This window comes from Phodopus roborovskii, unplaced genomic scaffold, assembly GCF_943737965.1.
Source record: "Phodopus roborovskii unplaced genomic scaffold, PHOROB, whole genome shotgun sequence".
Lineage (NCBI taxonomy): Eukaryota > Metazoa > Chordata > Mammalia > Rodentia > Cricetidae > Phodopus > Phodopus roborovskii.
The window spans coordinates 1,460,112-1,478,609 of NW_026126597.1; the positions used below are offsets into that span (position 1 = coordinate 1,460,112).

At 41.9% G+C, this 18,498-nt stretch overlaps 2 protein-coding genes across 14 annotated transcripts in view; both read left to right on the forward strand.

Annotated features, from left to right (window-relative positions):
- Positions 1 to 18,498, forward strand: part of Cacna1d (calcium voltage-gated channel subunit alpha1 D) — a 296,027-nt gene that overhangs the window by 143,047 nt on the left and 134,482 nt on the right. For all 13 annotated transcript variants that reach the window (XM_051204741.1, XM_051204746.1, XM_051204750.1 and 10 more), the window contains exons 5-7: positions 10,651 to 10,793; positions 15,167 to 15,319; positions 15,739 to 15,935. In XM_051204741.1, coding sequence (XP_051060698.1) covers positions 10,651 to 10,793; positions 15,167 to 15,319; positions 15,739 to 15,935 — 493 coding nt within the window. The remainder of the gene's footprint in view (positions 1 to 10,650; positions 10,794 to 15,166; positions 15,320 to 15,738; positions 15,936 to 18,498) is intronic.
- On the forward strand, positions 2,257 to 2,871 carry LOC127236841 (eukaryotic translation initiation factor 1-like). Its single transcript, XM_051204754.1, has one exon. The coding sequence runs from the start codon at positions 2,352 to 2,354 to the stop codon at positions 2,688 to 2,690; it is 339 nt and encodes a 112-aa protein (XP_051060711.1). The 5' UTR covers positions 2,257 to 2,351; the 3' UTR covers positions 2,691 to 2,871.

An 18,498-nucleotide genomic window follows, 5' to 3' on the forward strand; every position in this document is an offset into this window, starting at 1 on the left:
TGCAGAGGTGATGCATCTAAAATGAATAGGTGGCAGGTAGGCATGAAGGCAAATACCTCCTCTTACTTGGCACATCTGTCAGGGAGTGGTAAGCTGAAGCCTGGGAGGTCTCTTGGTTCTGTAAAAATCTTGTATCTTTCCTGCCACTGGACTTTTATTCAGCTAGAGAATGGAGATGCTTAGCTTCATGTCTTATGTCCCCAAGCTATGATCACCATTTCCCACAACAGCACAGCACAGCACAGGAATAGGGAACCAGGTTAAGGAGATAAAACTTCAAGAGATTTGAGAAACATAAAATTGGAAGGGAGAGAACAATAGGGAGAGCTCTTTGCCTGTGTCTTGGGATCCTCTGGAGTTTGGGCTGACACTAAGCTACATTCCATGAGGTTAGGGAAAAGAGAAAGACAGGGGACAGGAACTATAAAATAAGTAACAACCAGGTTTGCCTAAGATTGAAAGGTGTTTGTCATCCAAATACACAGAATAAATTACTGCATTGAACACCCTGAACTGTCAGTAGACACCCTAGAAGAGCCTTTAGTAGTGGAGTTAGCTTACATCTAGAGTAGAGTTTGGTAAACTATGGCCAGGGAACCAAAGCTTAGTCCATCCGGCCTGCCACCTACTTTTATAAATAATGTTTTATTGTATAATAGCTAACTCATTTGTTGACATCATCAAGTTGAAGAGTCCAGGTCTATAAAGACTTAAAATATTTACTGTCCAGTCCTCTACAGAAAAGGTGCTATCCTTGCCCTAGAGTAAAGACTCCTTAAGCTTAGATAACAGTGTTTGAGAAGGAGCCTGAAGGAAAGAGAACTGAAAAGCAAGTAACTTAATTACCTGCAAGACAAAACAAGACTTTTCAAAGGAAAAATAAAATTAATTACTTAGGTGATCATTCTAGTGCCTTACCTACAGGGAGGTAAAATTGGAAATATGAAGAAGTGTGACCACTGGCAGGAGAAGATTCTATGACTAGAAACAGACCCGGAAACTACAGAGATGATGGCAAGGGACTTTATAAGGGTTTGGAAACAGTGGCTATGCTGTATTTATGGACTTAAGGTAAAATATGACTGCAGTGGGGTACAATACAAGAAACAAACACATGGAACTTCAAGTTGTGAAAAGTTCATACGAAATGAAAAGTTCCCAAGATTGGTTCAGTAGCATATTAGGCAATACCAAAGACAAACAACAACAACAAATTAGGAAACTTAAATGTGTAGCAGTAACAAGAATAATTGAGAAAAAGTGAACACTACCTCACTAACTTATGAATTATCAAATATTCTAACATGTGTATTTGGAATCTCAGAAGAGGAGAAAGGCCAAAGAGATGGCTCAACAGTTAAGAGTACTGGCTGCTCTTGCAAAGACCTGGATTTGCTTCTCAGAACACACATGACAGCTCTGTAATCCCAGATCCAGGGAATCAATGCCCTCTTCTGGTGTCTGTGGATACCTGCCTGCATATGGTACACATGATACACATAAAACACATACAGGTACATACATACACATAATAAATACATCAGTAAATCATTTTTAAAAGGGAAGGGGAAGACAGAAAAGAAAGTTTCTGAAGTAATAGTTCTAAATGATTCAAATATGGAAAATAAACTTAGAAGTCGGAGATTTAAAAAAAAAACACACGGTCCAAATGCTAAAAAGTAAAAGGTGAAGAGAATCTGAAAAAAATAAAAAGGACATCTCAAGTATAATCCAGAAGACAATAAATGCACCCTCAGAATTCTAGAGGAGATGTCAACTTAGAGTCCTCATCCAGTGAAGCTCCTTCCAAAACCCAAGTCAAAATAGAAACTTTTTTAGACAAACTAGAGCTGAGACTTCGTGACTGATAGACTTGCACCTCCAAAAATGTTAAGAGACAGCTTTTCAGTCTGTAGAAAAATGACATCAGGTAGAAATGAAGATCCACACAAAGTAAATGAGGAATTCCAGACAGGGTGAATTTAAAGCTACTTACTTCCATTTTAAAATCTCTTTAAAGATAATTGTCTAAAACAAGACAAGGACAACACACTGACAATACCTTGGCAGTAGTAAAACGCCTGATGGTGGCACAGGGGACAGGAAGATCATGGTGGGCTGTTGTCAAGCATGGATACAGTACCTAGAATGATAAGATGCTGTTTGAAGATAGATAGACCGTGAGCTGTTAAAAGTGTGGAGTAAAGCCCCCAGTCACTGAGCCGCCGCTGAGGACTCAGCTGCCTCCCCCTCGAGCCCCCTCGCTTCCAGACGCTCTGTCCCCCCTGCCCGCCTTCTCCCGCAGCCGCCTTCCGCAGGCCGTTTCCACCAAGGAAAAGGAATCGTATCGTATGTCCGCTATCCAGAACCTCCACTCTTTCAACCCCTTTGCTGATGCAAGTAAGGGTGATGACCTGCTTCCTGCTGGCACTGAGGATTATGTCCATATAAGAATTCAGCAGAGAAACGGCAGGCACACCCTTACCACTGTCCAAGGGATCGCTGATGATTACGATAAAAAGAAACTAGTGAAGGCGTTTAAGAAATTTGCCTGCAATGGTACTGTAATTGAGCATCCAGAATATGGAGAAGTAATTCAGCTACAGGGTGACCAGCGCAAGAACATATGCCAGTTCCTGATAGAGATTGGACTGGCTAAGGACGATCAGCTGAAGGTTCATGGGTTTTAAGTGCTTGTGACTCTCTGAAGCTTAAGTGAGGATTTCCTTGCAATGAGTAGAATTTCCCTCCTGTCCCTTGTCACAAGTTTAAAAACCTCACAGTTTGTATAATATAACCATTTGGGGTCCGCTTTTAACTTGGACTAGTGTAACTCCTTCATGCAATAAACTGAAAAGAGCCATGCTGTCTGGTCTTGAAGTCCCTCATTTAAACAGGTCAAGCAGTAAGCCCTGGCAGTGTCCAGCCTGAAACAAAGCAATAACAATGTTTCAGCCAAGCCCAGAACCCCAAGTTCATAGGCTATGCTACCCAAAAGTTCTTCAGCTCTCCCTCAATAGAGTCCCCTGCCCTAGGAGGATGTCACCAGGTGAACATGAGAATGGGTAGCACCACAGCACCAAGGGAGTCTCTGGCAGGGACCCCTGGTGTCTGACTAGGTGGGCAGAATTCAGAAAGGGCCACCTTTCTACAGAGGTCTTGGACATCTGGCTGGCCACCAGGTTAGTCATTTTAGCCAGAAACATCCCTAGCCAGGGGATGTCAAGACAACTAAAGAGTGAAACAAGCCTAGTATCAATTAAGCTTACGACAAGGGGAAAATATCAAATGAAGGATCAGTCATTGTGGCTAGCTGTAAAGGTTTCAACTTGTTGGTAGCAGCTGCCCAGTGCTAAGTGAAGCAAGAAACTGGTTTTTGGTTTTCTTTTCCTTTTCAGTTTTAATGTTATGTAATGTATTTAAACCCTTATTTAAATAAAACTTGTTTTAAGAAATTAAAAAAAAAAAAAAAGTGTGGAGTAAACCCTGGAGCCTACATTGGCAAACTACCCACCCTCCACCCCAGGCCTAGGGACATTTCTGCTTGAAGCCTGTTACTCCACATTAGCTGGGCATTTGGCTACCAACTTCTGTCAAGTAAGGTTTTATTATAATTCAGCTATACTATATGTGTGGCTGTTTGATCTACTTGATGTTTAATGACAAAGTTAATTTGTTACCCCAGATGTCCTACAGTCTGTAAATCCTTGAATATTTACTGAATCTCCTTTCACTGAAAACTTTTGTTGACATTTTCCCTATATGAGCCACCAGAAACACAGAGCTTTAATTATTAATATTAAGGCAACAGTGAAGACTAAGTTCAATTGGAAGAAACACAAGAGCAGAAAAGGCAATTCAGAAAAAAAGTAGAGAAGGAGAAACCAAAAACTAGAAAACAAATAACAAGATGGAAGGCTTAACGCAGCAGCACCCTATAATAACGCCATGAGTTTATCAGATTGCCATATGTAAAAACAACTTTCTAATGTCTATTTTGACCTTCTGTAATGCAAAGAAAAATAATTTGTGAATAAAAGGATAGAAAAGGCAGCTAAAGGGCCTTTATCAACATTTGACAAAGTCTTTAGGAAAAGGGGCTATTTGGCACACAAGAAGAGAGACATTTCTTAATCATAAAAGGTGTTTATCAAGATGATATAATAGTCCTCATTACTCAGATGTCTGGTAACAGCTTCAAAATGCAGGAACCAAAAGTTGTTAGAGCCCAAGGAGGAGCAGAAAGATGTGTGGGTCTGGCTTGTACCCTAGGTCCCTGAACAGGAGTGTGGCGAGACAGGGAGACCTGAACATCATCATTAACCACTATTGTGGTTTAACAAGGACCAGGAGAAACAGATAGGCCGAATAGATGTTTATTCAGGGTGAAATAACTGAAATCATAGACAGATGAACACTAGCAGGTTCCTGGTCCCAAGGATGCCTCTGGATGTTCTCCTGTCCCTGTGCTGCAAGCAAGAGAGCTCCTGGAGCCCTTTCCTCAAACTTAGTTCCCCCAGGTAACAGCCGCTCCTGTCCCCACCCCCAGTGGGCATGGTCTGTGCCACAGGTGCGGGCAAAGTGAACATCTCACTACAAACCACCTCACTTTTCAAAGAATTCTCCATTAAAAAAAAAAAAAAGACTACATATTCTTTTCACATGCATGCATATGGAATTTTTAATCTGATTTCTTTCCTTTTTTATTTAAATTAGAAACAATCGTATTTTATATACCAACCAGCTCTTTCTCCCATTCTCCCATGCCCTCCACCAACCCCCATGCCATCCCTCTGCATGTGACATTTTCATCAAGAGAGTTAATGTTATGGGCCACAAAATAAATCTCAGTGAATTTAAGACAAAAAAAAAAATAGAGAATCAGATTTTCTGATTGAATATAATGATGTTTCTGAATAGTTAAAAAAAAAAGTCACTATAAAAAGTATAGTAACTCCACAAGACCTGGCAATCCCCCTCTTAGACATATACCCAAATGATCCACATCCATGCAACAAAGACATGCACTCAACTATGTTCATAGCAGCACTATTTGTAATAGCAAGAACCTGGAAGCAACCTAGATGCCCCTCAATTGAAGAATGGTTAATGAAGATGTGGCACATCTACACAATGGAATATTACTCTGCAGAAAAAATTAATGGAATCTTGAAATTCGCAGGCAAGTGGATGGCACTTGAAGAAACCATCCTGAATGAGGTAACCCAGTCACAAAAAGAGGAACATGGTATGTACTCACTCATATATGGATTTTAGACATGGAGCAAAGGATCACCAGCCTATAATTCACACCACCAGAGGAACTAGGATACAAGGTGTATTCCAAGAGATGCATATAAAGTCCCTCACAGAAGCAGAAAGGGACAAGTCCCCCAGAGCACAGGGGAAGTGGGGGGGGCAGTGAATGGAGAGAAAAGTAGGAGAAAGAGAAGGGGAGGAGAGGAAAGCACATGCGACTAGGAAGATTGAGTCAGGGTAGGAATAGAAGACAGAAGAGAGAGAAAGAGAGAGAGAGAGAGAGAGAGAGAGAGAGAGAGAGAGAGAGAGAGAGAGAGAGAACATAAAAGAGGGAGCCATTATTGGTTTGAAGAGAAAACTGAACCTAAAGAAAGGTCTAGAGACCTACATGACTGTCACCAACTAACAATTTGAGCAACCGTGGAAAGGCTACCATAAATGCCCTTCCTGGATAGTGAGATCAACAACTAACTCATCCACCATCATGGAGCCCTCATCTAGTACCTGTGGGAAACAGAAGTAAACACCCATAACTAAATACGGAGTCGAACTAGGATCCAGATGCAGAGGGAGAGGACAAGAACAGGTTGCAGAAACATATAGAGACAGGTGACCTGAACAAGGAGGAGCTAATGGGCCCCCAGTCTGATAGCTGGGAATCCAGCATGGGACTGACTCAGGCCCCCCTGAATATGGGTCTCAGCCAGAAGGACTGAGCAGTCTAAGGGACCTCAGACAGTGGAGCCAGGATGTATTCCTGGTGCACAAAAGGACTTTGCGAACACATCCCCCATGGAGAGATAACTGCCTTATTCTAGAGATAGGAGAGAAGTCCTAGTCCCTACTTCAAATGACTTGACAGATCTACATATCCCACCTGGATGGCATTGCCCTACATGTGGAATTGGGGTGGGGGGATGGGAGGGGAGGGTGGTCAGGGTGCATATGAGGAGGGAGAGAGGATAAGAGGGAGGGAGGGAGAGAGGGAGAGGGAACTAGGATCGACATAAAAAAAAAGCATAATAACTTCTAAATACTAGCCATGGGCAATTAGAAAACAAAAACAAAAGCATTAAATGTTACTATTTACAATGGCACTAAAACTATGAAATATTTAGTTATGGGTAGCTTGCTAAAATGGCAAATGCTTCATGGGAGGAAGCAAAGAAGAATTAAAGAAAACAGAGTGTGGTATTATGATTACGCACTGGAAGATTTGATGTTCTTAGGGTTTCTACTTTTCCCCAAAGCAAGGTATATATTTGTATACTGACCTAAATACTAGCAGGCTTTTGAAAAATTGACAAGATTTTTGTACCATCTGTATGGAAATTAGACAGACTCTACACCGGCCAAAGAAATCCTTAAGAACAAAGCTGGAGTCAGATCTTATAGGATGCTCTGACATTATTGGAGTTAAGATAGTGCAATGTTGATGCTAGGCGTTGACATGAAGATCAATAGGATCAAATATGAGTGCCTAGAAATAGACACGTGTGTATGCTATCAATTGATTTTTGGAAAAGATGCCTTGATGAGTCAATGGCAGGAGGAAACTGTTTCCAGTAAACAGGACTGAAACAACCATTTGTCAACATGAGAGACTATTCTCACCTCACACCATGTATAAATGTTGCCTTCACATGGACCATAGACACATATTTACAATTCAAAACTATAAAACTTCAAGGAGAAAATACCATAGAAAACATTTATGATTCCAAGGCAGCAAAGATTTCTAAGTCATGGGTCCTGGTGGTGAACTCTTTAAATCCTTTTACAAGTGGAGGAGGCTCAGGAATTCAACCAAGGTCTTCCTCAGTTATATAGTGAGTTCAAAGCCAGCTAGCCTGGGACACGTGAGATTTTTTTTCTCAAAAGACAAAGGGGCCAAAAGCAGCACCCATTAAAGAAACAATGAAAAGACTCAATTTTAATCAAAATTTAAAACTTTTCTTCCAAAGTCAGTGTGAAGAAAAAAAAAAAAAAAAGCAGTTTGCAGAAGGCAAAAAAAAAAAAAAAAAAAAAAAAAAAGAAAGAAAGAAAGAAAAAGAAAGAAAGAAAGAAAAAGAGAAAAAGAAAAGAAAAAAGTATATTCACAGAGAGTTAAAAAAAATGTATACCAAGTACTTGGTCAGATATATACATTCAGCATATATAAAGGGCCATTCAAGAAGATAGAATGTTACATAATGGGCAAAATATCTGAATGTATCTTTATTAAAAAAAATATGTGACTGGCTAACTAGCCCCTGGACATTGTTAGTAATTAAAGAAATGCTAACCAAAACCACACTAACAGCGCTGTGTGCCTGCAGGCACTACTGGGTGTAAAGAGACCAAAGAGACCAAATGGGCCAATTGAAACTTTCTACACCACTTCTAAAACTGGAAGCAATAAAGCCACTTCAGAAGCCCCCACTTTCTCCCAGTATTATAAAAATTTGCCACATAAAAAAATGTGACCATATTGCTAGTTTTCTGGTGTTTATCCAAGGAAATAAAAACACATGTCCACAGTAAGACTTTATTCAAAGTAGGGGAAAACTGAAAATAGCTTAATATCATAGAATAGGTAAATTGATAAAAAAAATCATCACAACATGTTTACTTATTGAATATTAACAATAAAAGAAGCATAAATTTAATAGCCTGGTGAATCTCAAAAATGTGATAAGTAAAAAAGCATACCATGTGATTCTGTTATATAGTCTCTAGAAAAGGTAGGTGAATAGCCCTTCAGCCATGCCATGCTTAGGGAGGGCGCCTGCAAAGGGGCTCTAGATGGCTGCTCAAGACCCTACAAGCCTCTGCCTTGACAGTGACCCTTTGTTGCACTTCCTAACATATTTGTTGTAACTCAGCTGGTTTAAACAGATGCACTTATCATATGTAAATAAAATGGTGAAATTGATTGTAAAGATAAAAGTAACTTAAGGTAGAACTAGACTCAGTGGTATTTCATTAGCATAAAAAACTCACAGATTTTTTTTTATCAAAAATATTAACCTAGACCACCACACATAAGAAAAAAAAAAAAACACCAGGAAGTAAATTTTTTGCTAAATTATGGTTGGTTGTAACAGAAGAGGGGAAAATTATAGAGAAGAAAAAAACTACTATGATGTCTGTGAATCAAATTCCCACTCACTGAAGTTTCCAACTACAGTCTGTTTCTCTGTCCAATGAGTTTTCCATTCTGAGCCCATAGTGACCTATTACTTTTGTCAAGATTCCCACTAAAAGAGCCACTAAAAAAGTAGTGTGTAGCTGTTAATAGTGTGAGCACACCAGGACCAAGGGGGCCTACCATAGCTGAAGTTACTTCCTTTACAGAAAGCTTGGTCTGGGTCAACTCTCACCCTACTCCTCTGGGTTCTTAGTGAAGAAATAGTTTAAGCATTCAAGCTTGTCACTTTTTTGAGGAAGAGCATGGTGTCCCCATTCTAGGGCACCTGGCCTTGGTCAGGTTGGGTATGTCCTCTTCTCTCGGGGTAAATTTAATAACAACCTAGGGTCTCATAATGCTCCTTCTTTCTTCTGTCCGTATCTGCCCAGGTGCTGAGGCACATGGTCCTTACTCCTCCTCCTCCTTCTGAGGACTAGGAGAGAAATAGACAGTAGATTCTGAGATCAGGGAGGGTAGAGCTCTGAGACTCTTAAGTTTTCTCATTTTACTGAGAGGGAAACTGGGCTTTAGAGAAGAGAGGCTTCACCACCCATACCAACTATGAGAGGCAGCATGTGTCTCTCTGACTCTGGCTCCTTCATAGGAGAGAGACATTATTATTCACCTGTTTTCAAGGACACTGTTGAAGAATGGGGGATGAAATGACTGAGGTCCACACTGAAAAACCTCCATGCTTGAGAACCGTCCTCAGTCACCCTATGCTTGGGAGCAGGCTCCAGTCACCACCTGCAGAGGTTGATTTCCTAACCCTTTGGATTGAACATTCTTGTGGCTTACACATTTGCTGTTTGAAGTTTGTCATTCTTCCTTTTACTTGGTTTTTCTGAAGCTGTGAGTTTTGTTTTTGGAGGAGAGATTTTTTTTTTTAATATTAGCTTTGCTTGCAGTAGTTTACAATCATTTTTCAAAGCCAGCATAATAAGAAACCCATCATAACTGTGTTCGGTTTCCCCAGTTGGAACACAAGTTAGCTGGCCAGAAGCTCCAGAAGGTGGAGACCAGTTTCTTCCCCCTCCTAACAGCTAATTGCTGTCTGTTATTAAAATAAATGCCCTGGGGTGACAGAGCTGAGCCCAATCAGGCCAGCAATCAGACCACCCTGTGTTTTATGGACCTAGTGTCTTGGTGACCCAGAGGCCTGTCAAGGAAGGGGCAGAATTTATGTTTGGGCTACTAATTAAACTTTAGAAACCTTTTCTTTGTTGCCAGGCCAATCATTCCCACAATCTGATTGGCTAAAGTTAGTGCTATTTGCAATGGGCAAACTTATATTTACTCTAAAAACAACAAAATACAAAAAAAAAAACATTCCAAAGAATAAATATTTATTTTAAAAAGGCAAAAGTAACTGTCAAATGAGAAGATTGTCCAAAAATAGCATTATCCAGAAAACCTTCAGAGAGTAGGGAAAAACTTATCATTGCTGCCAGATATAACATTACTCACATTTCAGAAGGGAAAATGGTGATATTAATGCCTTCCCTTAGATAACTTTTAGCCTTTGCAACTGCAACTCCTTTGTGATTTGACAAATACCTCAGTGAGGCTGCAGGTGGCGGCTGTCAGTGACTGCACTGAGAGTGGTGTAACACATTTGAAGTTGTCCATCTCCTTACTCATCCAGACATTCCTAGAGTACTTTGTATGTGTCAGGAACTGTTTTAGGAACTAAGCTAAAACAGATGAAATGAACAGATGAAAGCTCACTGCCCCCATGGAACCTACATCTTATCCACAGCTCCTAGGTTTGAACATTAGCTCTGCCGCTGGTGGCCTGACCTAGGGCAGATGATGAGCCTTTCCTGTCAACTCTGTCTCCTCATGGATGTAAAGGAGTCCTGACAATGCTGTAGAAGGTTTTTGTGAGTCTGAGCATGGTGGCGGATAAATACAGCTTGGCCTCACAAGCTGTGACTACCAAGATCATTGCCATTAATGATTTGTTCTCTTGGGGTCCCCGATTAGCCCCTGCTTCTGGTTGCTTTGTTGGTATGAACACAGATCTGAGTAGCCTCCATCTGAGGTCCTTCAGGTAGCAGGGCTGGCTGGAGTTCCATGGCCAGGTCCTTGCCTTTGTTTAACTTCCTTTCATTTAGTTAGCAGCCACCCAGAATTAGCCCTTGTTCAAAAATAACTACTATTATCACCCCGTTTTCCTTACCTGGGTGACAGACTAACATGTGTTTCTCTTTCTCTTTTAGATTGTTTAGTGTAATTTTGGAACAATTAACCAAAGAAACAGAAGGCGGGAACCACTCTAGTGGCAAATCAGGAGGCTTTGATGTCAAAGCCCTCCGTGCCTTCCGAGTGTTAAGACCACTTCGACTTGTATCAGGAGTACCCAGTAAGCACATTTTGCTTCCTACCCCCAGAAGTACTGCTTTTTCCCTATTGGGTGGGTCTCAGCATCAGGAAACAGTGCTCTGAGGTGAGTTGCCCTGTGCCCAGCAGCAGTAGGCCCTCCTTGATGCAGGAGGACTGAGAGTCACACCATTGCTAGCTCCCTGGGACGTTCCTGAAAGGGGAATGGGCGGTGTTTATGGTCATCTGCTTTTCAGACATCTTTTCAATGAAGAGAGACTGGGTGGTGACCTGGGGTTCCGGCCTCTAGTTTCCGGCCTAGTTCTGCACTCCAATGGTACTTGTGGCCTCCTCCTACTTGCAAGCCTGCCTCACCTAGAAGGGTTAGCAGTATTGATGTTGGAGGGCTCTGAGTGGGAAGCAACTGAGCGGAGTGGGGTGGGAGGGGGTTGGACTTCTGGAAACTCCGATTGATCCAACCACTAGCAATGACACCTGTCCCTCTCTGAGAAGAGGGAAGAACATGCCAGTTTCACACAGGGTAGTGCACAGATCACACAGCACTACCCTGTGTGATGGTGGTGTGAGAACCCCGCAAGACCATGAAGGAAGATTCCAGCGGGAGTGTGAGGGAGTCAGTGCCTTCCAGTAGACCCTACCATGTCAGTCAGTGCCTGATCCTACTTGGCTTCTGACTCTGACCTAGGCAAGCTGAGTCTCACTAGGTTGGGAAGGAAGATCCTTCCTTAAGAAGCTGCCTAGCCTTTGCCTCATGAGCTCTGCCCATGGTAAGACTGCATTTTCTGGGCCCTTGAAAGTGTGGATTTCCCAGAGGTGGACTATTTCAAGCTTGCTCCACCAGCTTTCCACAACTTGTAAAGCCATCAGAACACCAATTCTTCTTCCCAGACTGTTTTCATGAAGTTTTATTAAAGCTTAGGCACTCAGAATGCACCAAACTCCTGGAAAAAAAAAAAAAAAAAAAACTACTATATTTCCAAATTTAACATTTAAAATGTAGGAAGTGGTGTTTTAAGTGTACTTATTTTTCCAGATGGTTCATTTATTTTCATTGAAAAAGATCAGTGCAAGTCAAAAACCACAGAACTGTCTGGAAGCAATTGAGAGAAATAGAAATACCTTGGCAATGGCTGGCACTGTTAAGTGTAACATGATGGAATGAGCAGCTTAGTGAGCAAATATGCTCTTTCAGGTTTAGTTGTCACAGCTTAATCTAATTTCAAAGTAACCATGACAGCTTTTTTCCCCTAAAGAGCAAATGACAGGACAGCTGGCCTGTGGTGTGTTTCGTGCAGACACGGAGCTGTGGCTCGTGTGTGGAGGAGAGGTCCCGCCTGTGAAAATTCTTGGAGCTGGCCTGGCTTGGCCTTGATTCCTTGGGCTAAAGAGGTTTCTACAGAAGGGTTGGCCTCCACAAACTCTGCAGAACAGTTTTCTGCCCTTCCTTCCTCCAAGACACAAGGCTGTTTGAGTTTATAGTGGTCTCTGTCTCTCTCTGTCACAGGTCACCATAGAGAAATGAGGCTCTGACCTCAGCCTGTATTTTAACTGACTTTGTCAGGGAATATTTGCCTCAGGTCCAAATGGGCTTGGAAGAGAGGAATCAGGGCTTGCAGGCCATGCTATTTTCAGCTCTAGACATGGTGATTTCTTCTCCAGCACCTGAAATCATCGAACATGCCCAGGGACATTTGGCTATACTTGTAAAGCACTGTCTCCTCATTCCCAAAGAGGCTGTTCCACAGAATAGAATTTTTGTGTGCACCCGAGTAGATAGTCATTAAGGGAAAGCCAATCGCATAGTTGGGGGCATAGGTGAGTCTTGTGGAACTATTTCATTCTATTACATTTTTATTTGTGTATACACACACGCACACGCACGCGTGCGGGCATGCAGGCACGCATGCTCATGAATGGGTGTCACCGTACACATTATGAAGGTTAGAGAACAACTTTCAGGAGTAATTTCTTTCCTTTTACTATGACTCAGATTATCAGGCTTGTCAGAAAACTCACATACCTGTGGAGCCACCTCATCAGCCCATTAGAAAATTATTATTTAAAATTGTATTGTGTGTGTGTGTTGTGTGTGTGTGTGTGTGTGTGTGAGTGAGTGAGAGAGAGAAAGAGAGAGAGATTTTGATTGAGTTGTGACTTGTCCACCTACATTATATTATCTGGTAAATGTTTATCAGAGTCTAAGAGCATGAGGTATAGTAGCTCACACCTTTGATCCTAGCACTCAGTAGGCAGAGTCAGGCAGAAGTTTGAGGATAGCCTGGTCTACAGAGCGAGTTCCAGGACAGCCAAGACATTATGGTGAGATCCTGTCTTTAACAAAAGAAATAAAAAAACTAGAATCCAAGATCATAAAAATGGGGGAGAGTGCTGGATATCTTCTCGCTAGTTCTCACTGTCTTCCTGAGGAGCTCAGTGAGGCTCATAGGAGGTAGTAACTTTTAAGCTCTTACAACTAAGGGGAAGCCACACAGTAGCCTTCCCATGCCTTCTTAGTGTGCATGTTGATTATGTCCTAAGGAGCAGAATATAATGAAAGTATATGTGCTCAGTCTGTGATGCAACTTGATATCATCTCATAAATTTGCCTCAAAATCTGAAATACAGTAGTTACACTAAACATAAGTAAGTTCGTGAGACAAATGACTCAACTTCAGTAAAGTTTAAGAGTGCTTTAGAATGGCCTTATCCATGTCTAAAAATAGAAAAGAAAACATCAGAATAGCAGTCAAGAAACTCAGTGCATGTATATGGGAGCCAGTGCTCCCTGCCCTCCATTTATTGCCTGCAATAGACAAAAATTTGAAAAATCATCTTGTTAGCCCTGTTTTCAAAGAAACCATTTGAATGTTTAAAGATGAGCCTAGAATTTTAGCTGCAAAGAAGGCTTTAGGGAGACAGTCTTACTGGGTTTGAAGTCCCTTTGTCAGCCTGGCTGCTGCTGCTTCCCGTGTGCACTCACCAAGAAGGCAGCTGCTTAGCTGCTAGGGTTTCTTTTCTGTTTCTTGGCTTATTCCTGCTGCTGCTTTGTTTTAACTCTTAAGTAGCTCAGCTTCTTCTGTTTGTCCTTTCTCTTCCTTTCTTCCTTCTTTTCTTTTGTCTTTAACTATTAGGAAAGTAAGAAGGGGGAGAAAGAGAAAAGGAATGAATAAACCATATAGCAGCTGATGCTTGAGTGGTAGGGAGAGTGTGAAATGCTAAGCACTGAGCCAGGAAGCCCAGGTTCTAGTGCAGCTCTGGGTCCCGCTTTTTCTTCCCTTCTATTCCTTTCCTGTCACTGTGTCTTTCTCCTTGGCGTCTGTCCCTGCACCACAGCTCCGAATTGTATGGAGTCTCGCATCTCTCAAGCCCACGTTTTAGCTGCAGGACACCTTCACCCTGTCACACTGAGTAGCCAACCTCAACCTTTCTGAGGTCACTTTCAACCATCTGCTGTCCCAGCTTGCCTCCTCCATCCTACAAGGATTTCTTCTTTTGGGGTGGGGATGGAAGGCAGCTATAATTTGCCCCCAATGATTTCTGGAGCATTCCTAAGGTTCCCTCTCTTTATACTAGCCTGTAGTTGAAGTCAGGCCCCACCATTCTGCACCCCAACCTTCCCAGAGCCCCACCTCTCTTTACCCATCTCTGCCTTTTAAGCTTATTGCTGCCCACTTGTTCTCTCTGAGGCAACTTTTGCAAGTGGTCTCAGGTCTGAGTCCAAGCCCAGATTCAAAACCTAGAATGGCTGTGACCCTCTTTGCTGGTGGCCTTTATGATTAGCTGTGACAACACCCCCACCCCAGCTCACACTGTATGCTGATTACTTAGGCTCTGGGTTTTCTGCGGAGGCCTACCTATGGGGATCTGTCTTCAGGCCCAGACTACTTCAGGGCCTCTGTGCTCACTTACTCAGAGATGGTGCTCTTATTCCTCTTTAGTTTTCTAGCTGCTGTTTCTCATAGAGTGTCTGCATACTACCTGAGAGTAATTTGTGTTAAATCCTTACGTTTCCTTCTAGACTGTAACCTCTTTATGAGAGCCATTTTGTATAATTCATCTTTATAGTATCCAAAGCACTACCCTCCATATTTTGCATAGTTGGGTGGTTCTCTTAAATGACTAAAAAAAAGTACATAAGTGAGTAAATGATTTTATTACTGGCTACTCCTCTCTGGGCCTCAGTGTTTCACATCTGTCTAGTGAAGGAGATGTACTAAATGATCTTTAAGAGTTCCTTTTTATCTCATATCTGGACTTAGTATTAATTAACAGCTTTGAAATATCTCTGCACTTTATTATTATATGTCATAAATAGAGCGAGCATCATTGGGGATTATATTTATGATACATTTCAAGCGTCTTCCTAACTCACAAATGAATTTTTCTCTCTCCTAGGTTTACAAGTTGTTCTGAACTCCATTATAAAAGCCATGGTCCCCCTCCTTCACATAGCCCTTTTGGTATTATTTGTAATTATCATCTATGCTATTATAGGATTGGAACTTTTTATTGGAAAAATGCACAAAACATGTTTTTTTGCTGACTCAGGTAAGTAGTGACAATAATTATTAACCAAACATGAAAACATTTTGATTTGGGGGAGGTGATAGTCTCTTGAATCTTTTCTTCCTATCTATTCTCTCTTTGTTTGTGAATCGTGTTGGGGATAAATGGGAAATTCTCCTTTTCCATCCTTTTTGACTATGGAATGTGTCCTAGCAGTTAAGATCTGCACAAGACAAAGCAGGGAACAGCATTCCGTTACCCCCAGGAAAGGCATTGTGGGTGTGAGTTCAGAGAGATGAGTGGAGTGTGTCTAGGAGAAACTGAATTCCACTGGTGAGGGGATATTCCTAGTAGAGCTTAGGGGCTGTTGAGATTCTGAGTCGGCAAAGGTACCAGTGTTGGGCTTGAGTGAGAGTCCTGGTGTCCCTCTTCTGAATGGTCCTCTGCTTCCTTCTTCATAGATATCGTAGCTGAAGAGGACCCAGCTCCATGTGCGTTCTCAGGGAATGGACGCCAGTGTACCGCCAATGGCACGGAATGTAGGAGTGGCTGGGTTGGCCCCAATGGAGGCATCACTAATTTTGATAACTTTGCCTTTGCCATGCTCACTGTGTTCCAGTGCATCACCATGGAGGGCTGGACAGATGTGCTCTACTGGGTAAGCAGTTCAGGGAGAATTCACAGCATGTTGTTTCCTTGAGGAGAAAAACTGGCTGAGAACCAATCCCTGGAGTCAGGTCTTGGGGAAGGGAAGCAGACCTAGGCCCTCTCTTCACTTGGTGAGCCCCTCCTCCTGCTCTAGTGGAGTATCCCAGCACTGGAAGGCTGCTACAGGGCTTAGCTCCTTGCCTTGTAGTCATCCACCTCCCCAGTGCTCTTGGGGACTTGTCCTTAACTGTAGTTGCTCCTGTTCATTAATCTCACGGGAACTCTGGAGGTCATGGCTATCCTGATTAAACTCAGAGAGCTAAAGCAACATTTCCCAAGGAGAAAGGCTCCTGATCTCCCAGCCTATTCACAAAGACAGTTGTTTTACTAGATCTTGAAGGAAAGTAAGGAACACAGCCAGGTTCCTTCCATGCATCCGTAGCTTTATGAGACCACAGCTCACCGTTAACATTTTTCCCGTTCCCACTCACTCCCCTGTTGTATCTCCAGCATCACTGTCAGAAAGGCCAGAACAAGTCCTGTCTCCACTCTGCTCTCTCTCGAGCCAAGAGCTCTGGCAGAGATGGTAGAAAAGTCAATGTGCCAGGGCTGGTTGACCCTCTCATAGGTGGATAACCTCTTGGTAATAGGGCCTGATTCCTCTCGTTCCTGGCAGAGCCAGGTTGTCTATAACTAAAGTGCAACAGCCATGTCCCCTGGTGACATTGTGTATAGGTAGCATTTTTAAAGCTCCCAGAAATTTAAAAATAATTTTTATCCTATAGTAGATGAGTTGCTGGGAAATACAGTAGCATCTAGAGTCTGAGCCTAAATCCAAATTCATCAAACTAGTATTCCAATAATTAGTTGAAGAAATGGTTCTCAACCTGTGGGTCATAACCCCCTTGAGGGGGTCAAATATCAAATAGTTACATTACAGTTCATTAACAGTAGCCAAAATCACAGTTATGAAATAGCAAGGGAATGGTTTTGTGGTTGGGGTCACCACAACACGAGGAAATGTTAAAGGGTCACAACATTAGGAAGGTTGAGAACCACTGGTTTAGAGGAAATTAATAGTATTTCTTGAATAGACTTAGAAATGAAGAAGCAGCTTCTGATAGTTTCTAAATCCTAAACTTGGCAGGGTTTCCTATCACTCTCTGGCTTCAGAGAACGCACCATCTGATGCTTAGCCATGGGTTTGCTTCCCTTCACTCGTGCTTGTGAGACTATGGGTGGTCCTGTACAGCTGGCCCTCCGTATCTACAGATCCTCCATCCATAGGTCCAATCCACATCTGACTGACAAAATACTAACTGAAAATAATTCAGGAAGAAAAGCATCCTCATTGACTATGTCCAGACTCGTTTTGTAATTATTCCCTAAACAATAGTATAATGATCATTCACGTGCTATTAGGAATTAAAAGTAGTCCCAAGATGATTTAAAGTTTATGGGGATATGTGGCTATAAGTCATTTTCAAATACTATACTATTTTATTTAAGGGGCTTGAGCAACTTTGGCAGAGGCTGGGCCCTGAGGATTGATACTGAGGGTCAACTGTATATTCTGTTAAGTGGAAAATGGGCATCACCAACATGTTGTAGCTTGTTTGTTCTTCATCCCTTTTTCTGATTGTTGTAGGAGTGTTTGTGTGTGTGTGTGTGTGTGTGTGTGTGTGTGTGTGTGTAGAAACAAATGTTAATTATAGCCACAGGTGATACCTTCTCGTGTAGAGGACAGACATTGTCAGCCACAGAGCTCAGAGTTGGGTGAACTGTTAACTTTCACTCCTGTCTCCTAAATTGCAGCTCCCAAGCAGAGCAAAGCCTCTGTCCCAGTCTTCCCTTGTAATGGCTGATAAAAACTCTGCAAAAGCCCAGACTCTGCCCTTTTCCTCCCCACAAACAAGAGAGAATTTTTTCTTCACTTTTCTAAAAGTAAAAGTCTGTGACTTTCTCAGCCTTGTCTTGTCTCTGTTGTCATGGTGAATTGCCAGATGCCAATCCAGCATGCCTTGACTAATAGACAATTTTATCTTATCTTATATTTTTGCACATCGATTCTCTCACAATAATTGTTCTGCTATCATGCACATTCAGGATTGTGTGACTGAAGAAGAGAAAACATCATGCACCCAGAAATATCAGTTTCTACCTGCTTTTTTTGAGAAGTTTTAAGTATCACTTGTGATGATGAAATGATCTTTATTGTTGCTATAACAATAACAGTTAATAACTGGACAGTTTAATTACATCCTCAATGAATTATGTAATACTTTTGTTACGATGGAGGAACACATGCAATTCAACATTACTCTGGTCCATCTCACCTCATAGCAGATGTGAGCGCTTGAAGAAAGAGACCCGAGTATCCTCAGGGACCTCCAGCAAGAGTTAATATTCTTTGATTAAGGGCAGGGATCTATGAACATTTTAATAAGGGACTTAAGAATAAATATGTTTGGCCTTGGAGGCATGTGATCCGAATCCTAGCCATCAACTCTCCATTGAGCTTGGAGCCAGCCTTGGAATAAGCAGAATTGAATGGATATGTGTCTGTCTTGACT